This window comes from Lactuca virosa, chromosome 6 (assembly GCF_052849685.1).
Source record: "Lactuca virosa cultivar CGN04683 chromosome 6, Lactuca_virosa_CGN04683_v6, whole genome shotgun sequence".
NCBI classification, from domain to species: domain Eukaryota; kingdom Viridiplantae; phylum Streptophyta; class Magnoliopsida; order Asterales; family Asteraceae; genus Lactuca; species Lactuca virosa.
The window spans coordinates 258,555,362-258,566,041 of NC_136431.1; the positions used below are offsets into that span (position 1 = coordinate 258,555,362).

General features: G+C 37.0%; 1 protein-coding gene across 1 annotated transcript; it reads right to left on the reverse strand.

The window, feature by feature from the left end:
* Positions 1–1,351: 1,351 nt before the first annotated feature.
* On the reverse strand, positions 1,352–5,595 carry LOC145120858 (phosphatidylinositol 4-phosphate 5-kinase 1-like). The gene is made up of 8 exons (XM_079056654.1): positions 4,053–5,595; positions 3,785–3,949; positions 3,527–3,692; positions 3,335–3,445; positions 3,046–3,239; positions 2,833–2,963; positions 2,662–2,755; positions 1,352–2,084 (listed from the first exon to the last, which is right to left on the reverse strand). Exons 1-8 carry the CDS (start codon positions 5,261–5,263, stop codon positions 1,775–1,777), a joined length of 2,382 nt encoding a protein of 793 aa, XP_078912780.1. The 5' UTR covers positions 5,264–5,595; the 3' UTR covers positions 1,352–1,774.
* Between the last annotated feature and the right edge of the window lie 5,085 nt (positions 5,596–10,680).

Below are 10,680 nucleotides of genomic sequence, written 5' to 3' on the forward strand. Positions count from 1 at the left end.
TTCACCGGAAAATAATCTAAAATTAAAGAAATATGGGGAAAATGTGCATTATTATTATTTTTTATTATTATTATTTTTTTTTTTTTTTTTGAAACGGCTAAACCTTAAATCCACCTATGTCCACGACGGGACTTGAACCATCAACCTCAATGTGGGAAGGCAACACCGGATACCGCTGGGCTAGAAGCTCTTTGGTGAGTTCTCAGTATATTTATTGATTTCACTGTTCGTATCTGCGAAATCAATAGCTATTTAAACATTTAGCTAGTTTTTAACTATGGTAATTGAGATTAGCATATTTTGTTTTTTTCTTTTTAAATCTTAATTGAAGTAAAATAAGAAGGATTAGCTCTTTGCAACAAAGATCACCTCCGGCAAATAAGTCTTTTAACATTTACAACATAACTTGATTCAACGAATTTTGCTGAGATCAACTTTGTATGTTATATTATCTTATTCACACAAAATAGGATGCAAGCATTTATTTAATAGTGCATTTTATAAAAATAAAAGAGATCAAAGAAAATCTATAATCTTCAGTCTTAGGTTCAAATCTTATTGCTTAAAAAAACTAATATTTTTTTGACAGGCTAAAGTAGACTGTTGATGAACTTTTTTAATCATTCTCATATTGGAATATCCAGAATTTTATTGTTATTATACATGGAATATACTAATATGTATAAATATATATAGATTATAAAGATATTTTGATGATAGGTTTACTGACATCAAGATTTTTTTTATATCAGTGCATACTTCATAATTTGGATAAAAGAATATCAAATAACATGATCGCTCATCAAAAGACGCAATAAGATATTTGCAAGATTGTGACTTTTAAAACATTAAAATAATATAAACACTTAAAACAAGTGTAACTTATTTCTTTCTTTTTTATTTATTCATAATCTTTTTACACGTTATTTAAAAAACCTTTGAAATTTTTCAAAATTAATAATAAAAAATGACAAGTCCTTTAGGGTTTCAGACCCATGCTTCGGATCTCTGAAAGCATAAGACACGAAAAAAGAGGCCATGTCTCGGTCAACAAAGTTGGTAAAAGCCAGCCACCCTGTTTCCTCTAATTTACACTTTTACCCCTAACTGTTTTCCATTAATTTACACTTTTACCCTCTCCCCCTTCTGATATTGACCTCCATAGACCAATTGAAATGACACAATACCCCCTGCCCCTAGAAACATGAATAACAGACAACGTGCTGTCACGTCCAATATCACAACCCTACCCTACGCCTTCTGTTTTTATTCCTTTAAACATTTCCAAATTTTCTTATAACAATACTATTATTTAAAAAACACACCCATGGGTCCAGGGGCTAAACAGTAATTTCACCACAAATGGTTGTTTTCCAACCTCTTGCTTTCACTTCTTTTCATGCAAAAACAAAAGCAAAAGTCATTCAACCATACACACTTCTGCTACAGTTTCTGCTTTCATAAAAATTGTAATATTACCAAAATACCCACCATCGTTTTCACTCTATAACACCCCTGTACATTTCTCTTATTACCAAACACCCCCTCCCTCCTATAACCTTTTTTTTTTAATTTCTTCACATATATTCCTTGCTACCCACAAAAATTTTCAAGGAAATAATTCAAGAAAAATAACACATAACGAAATCGAATACGAATCCGAATCCCAATCTCCCCTCACCCGACATGTACAAACACCCCAACCCGCCCGAACCGCCCATATGACCTGCCCGAACTGCCCGATCTTGATTCAAAACACTGATTGAATCCTTTTTCATCGATCTTCAACAAAGATTCTTCCGATAAAATCACGAAATCTCTTGGAATAAAGCTTTGGATCCACAGCCGAGATGGACGTGGGGTCCGCTTGCAAGGATTTGTATGCATGTTCAAGCTTCTTGCTTATATCATAATCTTGTAAAATATCGATGATCCCAAAGTAGAGGACTACTTCGTAAGTTTCACCGGTTCTTGAGGGGGTGAAATTGTTAAATCCACCAGGGGTATATTGGTCAAAATCGCTTCTCCTGCCCATTCTCTCGGCTCTCGCTGGCATGTTTGCTCCCAGTCTAATCAACGGTTTCCTAATAATTTCATTAAAAAAAAACATTTAGGTATGTTTATTATATGTGTACACAATAGAGTACCAAAACAACATGAACTACTTGCTGTCGAACAGATGTTATTTTTTTATTTAATAATTGATCAAGTCAAGCGTTGAGCACATGCCATATGGATCAACGAGAGAATTTGCGAGATTATTTTTCCACAAATTTAGTAAGAAAATGTCATGATCAAGGAAATATAAGTTGTCTGGAAACGTAATTAGAAGGTAATACACGGATGTCCCCACAAACAAAAATGTTGTGTCTACTGACCTACATCTAATATATATATAACCAACCAAGAACCGATTTAAATTAATGAGATGCCAACCACCATTAATGAATCATGAATAAATATTGAATAGTTGTCAACATAAAGACCATTAAAATGGTCATCAAGAAGTGCTCAACTACCTTGCCATTATACCACACTTATAATGCAATTCAAGACACCTCAATGTGGTCACATTATAAAAATTAATCATGGCATTGACTTAATCAAATTAATTTTTTTTTTGTAAAAAAAAAAACAGGAATTAAACATGAGGAAACATACCGGCCAGCAAGAACACGATCCATGTCTTGTAACTCTGCTTCAAGAAACCGACACCCGCGCATGAACTTTTCATTTTGGTATGAATCGCTCTTTCCTAAAATGAAAATGAAATTCAAAATTCCCATTTTGCCACTATAAAATATAAAGTTCAATTTCTCACAAGAAAATTACCGTTACGTAATAAAAATGGTGACAAACCCATTTTGTCCCCTGTGTTATCATCACGAAAATGCATGCCAACTAGAAGACTATAATCCATTATTCTCTCTGCTTCTAAAAATTCACAATCTCTATTGATTTGCCTGAAAAATAAATAAATAAAACCAATTTTATTTATTTGGTCTCAAGTAACAAAATGCGGTAATTGATGAAAAATGTACTGACTTGATTAATTCTTTGAACCAGTTTTCTTGCAGGCGAAAGACATAATTGAGGTCAAGATCTTTAAGAGTGGTAGTTTCATCAATTTCATCTTCAGGTTTATCAGTTGTACGTCCATGTGATGATCCTTTAAGGTCAAACCTTCTATGAATTCGATACTCAGAGCAAAATAAATTACCCATCACAATAAACCGAGTCTGAACATGGAAACACGCAAACATTATCACAAAAAGTACAAAATTAAATTCATTAAAATTCAATCATCAAAATCAGCAAAAATATTATTATTTACCTTTATGCCACCGACTGGTTTCACACAATGCACCCCGAAGAATTTTGTCACTAGAGAATTTTCATATCGGCAAACATGTTGGTAATAACTTGGAAGCATTTTGATTAAAACCTGAAAAAAAAATGTGACGTTTTAGTTTTAAATGGTTGTTTTGTTACTTGATAAAAAAATCGAGATTGTTTGTTAACTGACCTTGACTTCGGATTTTTTAACTGTTTTAATCATGAAACGATCATCCTGTGTCAAATAAAAGAAGCTCCCGCTTTTCCCGGGTGATGAAAGCTCTCTAAGAGCATCGTTTCCACAAATGGCTAGCATATAATCTGCAGGATCTACTTGGAACAACTCCCTCAAATGTCTGGGATTAATAAAAGAAACAAGAGTTTATGTTATTGAATGATTATGGGAATTGAATTTAGGTTTTGAAGGTGAAAATGTGTATAAGAATACCTAAACACTACTGGGCAATAATCTTTCCAGCGAAATTCAGCAGATTGATGTGGTGGAGTTAGTTTTGATCCTTCTGGTGGAAATCGGGTCCAAAACTTTTCTTTTGGGTCAAAATCGGTGGTTTTAAGGTCTCTTATGGTGGAAGCATGCTTCCCGACTGAATACCTGATAAACCCATCAAAGATTATGATGAAGAAGATGAAATATGAAACAGATTGAAGAATGTTTGGATGGAAATCTGGAATGATGATCGTATAATGTTTTTTACCTGATACCCAATTGGAGATTGAGCATCAATTCGTAATTCTTATGCCCTTTTGATATCATCTGGCCAGGCTTCTTTGCTTCGCCACCATTAAAACAACATGGATTTCTTCTGAACTGACGTATTTCATCTCGACCTAATCCCATGGCGTCCCTGTACAACATTGAAGCTTCGGCATTATCGATTATGTCACATGTGATATCACCTGCTTCACCGTCGGATTCCCAAATACAAATCCTGGGGAAGTTTCGTTCTGTTAAGCTTCCTCTTGATCCGTCGACAGAAGACCTTTTTCTAGCGGTTGAAACCACAAAATTTTCATCCAACAATGGTGCAGAGAGCTTGCGGGTAAACCCTAATTTATCATCTTTTCCGGCGCTGTTGTTTCCTGGGTAGAATGTTCCGTTTAGAATCTGGTGGGGTTGAAAAGGGTTTTTGTAATTGAAGTTGCTTTCTTTACTCCAGCAGCCGACGTAGCAGCCGCCGTCCGGCCAAGTGAAAACACCGTGACCTTTAGGAACACCGTTTTCCCAGTTGCCGTCGTAACGATTTCCGTTCGCCCAAATCAAGATCCCTCTTCCGTTTATAACTCCATTTCTCCAATCTCCGACGTACTCGTTTCCATTCTTCCAAACGTAACGCCCTTGTCCATCTTGTAAATTCCGCCGCCATGTCCCTTCGTAATAATCACCGTTGCTGTAACGTTTTTGGCCGTATCCGTGTTTCCGGTCAGACGACCAGGCGCCACGGTAAGTATCTCCGTCGGATCCTGTGAACGTACCGGAACCTTCCATCCGACCGGACTTGAACTCACCCTCGTAAGTCGCACCAGATGGCCAAGAAAACTTACCTTTCCCAGATGCCTTACCTCTCTTCCAATCACCTTCGTACATACACCCATCAGACCACAAATACTTACCAGATCCGTGAGGCACGTTACCGGAAAAGCTTCCGATGTACAGATCCCCGTTCTGGAGATGTTTCTCTGTAGTCGCCGAACCAGATGTTGTAGCCACGGTTTCAGGGATGGAAACAGCAACGGCAACGGTGGATGTCGGAGCCACACGACGGGTAGCGGCCTGAGATCTACTTCTACCTACAGAAACTAATGGTTTGGGCTCCGTTTCTTCTTCGGATTTCTTCTTCTTTGTTGCAAAAGTATTGTCATTATCTTCATTGGACGACGGAGACGATGATACCAATGGTTCCGGCATGATTTTGAAATGGGTATCTCTTGAATTCCTTTACTTTAAAGAAAATTTCAAGAAATGAGCCCTGCTAGCAGCATTCCGCTGTGAATCTCTCAATTGTTCGGTCGGATTTGCCTCTAATCGAACAAACGGAATACTGGGGTAGGGAGGAACAGTGGTGAGAGAGAGTAAAGAGACGAAAACTCTGAAACTGAAAAGTAAAGAAGAGTAGGGTGTAGGAGAGAGAGAGAAAGCAAAGGGAATAGTCGTGATCCGGCGTTGCATATTACATCTTGCATTGGAAAACGTTGAGGTTGTGCTTTGCCTCGTCGTTTATGCTATTACCACCACTAGTATTTTTGGTATTAATCACACAAACTATATATCTGAATAATTACCTTTACTTGGAAATCACCTTTCACCCCTTTGAGCTTGCTATATTGTTTGAGCTTATTAGGGTAAATTGGTAATTTACAAACTCCTTCCTACTCCAATAATAATATGGGATCCCTAAAACAAATGACCACTTGAACGATATGTCGATATGTGTAGCTTTCGTCATTCCATTAGATTGTTTGTTTATTTCGTTTAATAGACTTTACATGGAGCACATAGTTGTCATTTAGCTTTAGCTAAGGCCAAGATGGTAATTTTGTTCAAATAATGAAATAATCTTTTGCACATGTATGTTTCTTTTTCGTCTCTCTTTACCGTCTTTGTCATCCGTCGATATCTTAAATAAAGCATGAAAACCGCAACGATTTTAAGCCATTGTGGAAGAAGCGTGATGGTTAGAAAATCATTGACAAACACAAATCAAATTGTGTTGATGTATCATATTGCTACTACTCTACATTTTTCATTTTGATTTGTTGCAAAATGTTCTAATTGTGTTAATGTATCACGTTGCTACTAGTTAGTCTAGTCTTCATTTTGATTTGTTGCACAATGTTTGAGTGGGTCTATTTCGAGCAAGTATGGTTTGGGAATGTGATGAGTTATCACCCTGCCTTTCTTAGCCGGTTTGGTCCAATCCACATAAAAGGGTTAATTGTTTTCATTTTAATATACATTTAGCAACAAAATAAAATAAATCAACTGTGTATTTATTTTTACTTTTCAAAACAATTAGGCGTTTATTTCTAACTAGAAAAAGATCCCGGACTTCATCCCGGGTTAGATAATTTTTTTATATATTTTTTTTTATGTTTTGTGTAATGGTTGTGATTATACTTTTAATTTTTTTACAGCTGAGACAATGTATATGACACGAATCGATTTAGAAGATGGTGGATTTGATCATGTGTTTATGTTTGTTGATGGAAGTGTGGGTGTCTTCGGCTACGGCGATCAGTGTGGATGTTTTCATAGCATTTCAGATGGTCGTTAATGTCATTGTAATCTTCCTTAGAATTTGATGCTTCCATAGAATACTCTATGCTTATTTCAATTTGACATTCAACATGGCTTGCTTGGTTTTCCTACAATCAATAATTTAAATACTTGTGTAAGCTGATGGGTAGTCTATGAAAACAATGACAAACTATAAGAAATAACGATGTAGTTTACTCTTGTTGACAAAATCGACAATGTATTTGTATTTCCTTACCCATAAAGCATTGTACTTGTATTTTCTTCTTACACATAATTTAAGTATGTCGCTATTATGGGTAAGAAATTGGAAGTACATTGTTATTATGGGTAGAAAAAAAGTACATTGGCCAATTGGTAAGAAGAGTAAAGCACATTGCTATTTCATATTCCCATATTCCTCAAAAGTCAATGTAACAAAATCACTGAGCTTGTAGCATACACAAACTAAAAGATTACAACGATTATTATTTTTTTCTCAAATTAGATGAACCAATCCTAAAAAAATAACAAAAAAAGGGTTTCTTTTAAACTAAGAATGGTAAAAAGTTACCAATTTTTCGATTTATTGTCAGGTTTTGGTCTTCAAAATACCATAAAACACAGATGACAGTGAAAAATGTTGATGAAACAATGTACATTCCATAGCAAACACGACTTGCTAACAAACTAAGCAAAGCAAAACAAAAGAACCAATTCCAAAGCTAAACCAACCAAATGTACAGGTAAAAAGCATATATGATGTGTCGTGGTATTTTGGGAAACTCATTAAGCTTTTGGCTTACGGTTTGATTTTATGGTTTCATGTACTTCAGAGGATAGAGGCAAGGCGGAAGGCTTGATCGTGTACATCATTTTGGACTTTTATATGATTTATGATTTTGGGATACTCTGACATGTGGTTGTGACTTTTGAAAACTTGTTTTTGTAAAACTTATGGATTTGAAATGGTTTGAAAAGTAAAAAGATTTGCCTTGATTTTTGGGATGTTACAAGTTGGTATCATAGCCATGGTTTGAGAGAATTTGATGAATATTCGTGTGAATCCATACTCAAAATAAGGATATGCAAAAGTTTTAAAATTATTTTCAACTTATTTTCAAATAACCAAGAAACAATGCAATGTGTACGATTAATCGGAGCAAGAAAGTGTTCCACACAGTTATTTGTTTGTGATGATTATGATAGAATTGCATGCTAGTTGTAGGCTAGAGATCTTCAAGAATTGCATGATAGAATTGCATGTGTTATGATGCCTGATATCATAGGGTAATTTCTTGTATGCTAGATGAAATTGACAGCATTACTGTAGTTGCTTAGTGGATGCATCATAGTTGTACATAACTAAGATTTTATAGCCTGGGAATGTTTGATTTAGCCTCGTTTCTTGTTCATTGTTTGGTTGTGGGCTTAGGGTAGAATCAAATATTTGACTGTCTATGGGATCCAACGTTATGTATGACTAGCATGCACAGGTGGTTGTAGGGTAGGTGGAAGTTTCATGAGTGAGTGCAGATTGTAGTAGGCCAGCATGTGGAAGGATTAACCAATCTTGAGTATATGCATAGGATGTATGTGTATCCTAGATGTTGGGTATTGCGATTGGTTGGTTCGTGACGACCCCTTGAGACAAATACGGGTAGGCGTGGAAGGTAGTATGGGTTCGTACTACTAGAAGCATAGGACCCGTACGCGTAGCAAGGAAGTCAAGAACCTCGAGGGTTTAGCCTTTCTATAATGATCGAAATAGTATGATGTAACATCTAAGTCCCAGTATGTTCTTGTTTGGTCCTTTAAGTTTGAATTTTTTGCGAAAATGGTCCCCTCATACATTGGGCGTACGTTTGTACGCATAGTGTACATGCGCGCATGGAATCAGGGAACTTAACCACGTACGATAGGCGTACGTGGTGTACGCATGGCGTACGGCAACCAATACCAAACCCTATTTTTTAGGGCATGATCCCTATTTAAACAACATTATGGCCTTTTGACACTCACCCTCATCAGCCTTCACTGTTCATTACGTCCCATTTAACCCTAGTTCATCCTTTTGAGTGTTCTTGAGCTTTAAGGTGACTTTTGTGGCATTTTGGTATGTATTCAAGAAGATGGAACTTGGAGACCAAGCATTTTTTGAGGTTGAGCTTCTAGATCCATAGTCTTCATCAACATTGGGAGCTTTTGAAGATAAAAAGTTCTTACCTTGATGATCCATTTGATAGTTAGAGTTTAGGGATTGAATATGAGCTTTATTTGGCCCCATGGTTCTCTTGGCGGGTTTGGGCAACTCTAGGAGTTAGAGGTGTTAGATCTTTGTCCCTTTGTTGTTATAGATGCATAAAAATATCAACTTGATGGTTGATATGATTCCATGCATGAATTTGAGTCCTTGATATGAGCCTTAATGGATAAAAATGGACGTTGGGTTCCATTAAGACATGATAAGTGATAAAGTTTCCAACTTTATACATTAGAACCCTAAAATGGACGAGATCTGAAAGTTTGACCTTATGGCTGAACGAATTAAGCACTTTTTGGCTTAAGGTGGCAAGCAGCTCAGTATACGGGGCGTACCAAGGGGTACATTGTGCGTACTAATGAGTGTTCGAGTATGACAAGCGTACAACGCCTACGCCTCGAAGAGGCTTTCCTTGGGCTTTGGACTTTTGGGCCTTAGTTCGGTTTTGGGCCTTGGACTGTTTGATGCATGAGTGGGCCTTAGGATTTTGTTAGTGGGCCTTAAGTTGCTCGAGTTGGGTCTTTTGGGCCTTAGAGTCTATTATTGTGTTATTTGGCCAAGTTTGGCTAAGCCCATTATAGGAAAGGTAAAATGGGCTTTTACCTTAAGGATCTAGATTTGGGATTTAGGCCCACAGTTATGGTTTATAACAGATTTATGATTAGGATGATTTGTTTTTGTTCAATGTGGGATCCTCCGGTTTGGTAGCCGATCATTTAGTTACGTATCAATGGACTGAGGTGAGTTTTCTCACTGTTTCAATGGGTCAAAGGCACCAAGGTCGGCCCATTATTTGTGATATAGGATGCTAGCTATATTTGTGGTATGTGTATGAAAGACCAGGATTTGGCCCATGACAATTGTATGAAAGACTAGGATGTGGCCCCTGACATCTGTATGAAAGACCACGATCTGGCCTCTGGCAACCGTATGGAAGATCGGGATTTGGCCTTTGGCAGGAAACTGCTTGTAAGACTATGGTTTCACCCATATCACTAACTTATTTATGTATGGTATGTGGTACTTTGGGGAAACCCACCATACCATGGGCCTAACCCGATATATAATAGGCCCAGCCCAACAAACAAATGCAAGAGTTAGAAAGACAGTTAGCATCCTACACAGTATAATGAGAAAACTTATATATCTCATGAAATCAGATTAACTACTGCTCAACGTACCACGACAGGCGCTATAACACACCTAACGAATCAAACAAGGTCCAAACTTAGTCTATACACTAAATCCAACAATCTTGACCAAAAGTCAACACATGTTAACAAGTCAATGGCCATGGTTAAAGTCAACAGTCAACATCACCAACGATTGACCCTCAAGTTGTGACCAGCCCATGATCACCTCGTAAGAACACACTCAGCCTGTTCCAAATTCGGTCACGCCCCAACTCAGCCAACTCGATCACGAACAACTCTATTAGCAAACACCATGATGTAAACCGTCCTTAGTCACGTCGTGAACACATCAGTACAAAATAATCGAGGAATCCATCATCGTCACGTCATGACATCCTCTATGTCACGTCGTGACCACCGACTAAGAAACATCCTTATGGATTGCGTCCTTAATCTATTAAGCTTTCAACTCCAACTTTACAGAAAGCTTCCTAACGTCCAAGATCATCTAAAGTTCGTTGATTTTTAGCCATGCATGCTCATTGTGAGTCTAAGGCCAAAACTAGGTCAAACATGGAGAAATATCACCAAATATCTCATGCATGGTTCCAATACACAATCAAATTGCATATATAAACAATATAACACTAAAATTGCTTCAAATATCCATAAATTTGCCAACTTTATGAAATCCC

Coding starts and splice junctions, on each gene's coding strand:
- LOC145120858 (XM_079056654.1), bottom strand. CDS start 5,263: ATGCCGGAACCATTGGTATCATCGTCTCCGTCGTCCAATGAAGATAAT. Junction 3,240..3,334: donor AACCAGTCGGTGGCATAAAG/GTAAATAATAAT, acceptor TTCCATGTTCAG/ACTCGGTTTATTGTGATGGG. Junction 2,756..2,832: donor ACCATTTTTATTACGTAACG/GTAATTTTCTTG, acceptor TTTTCATTTTAG/GAAAGAGCGATTCATACCAA.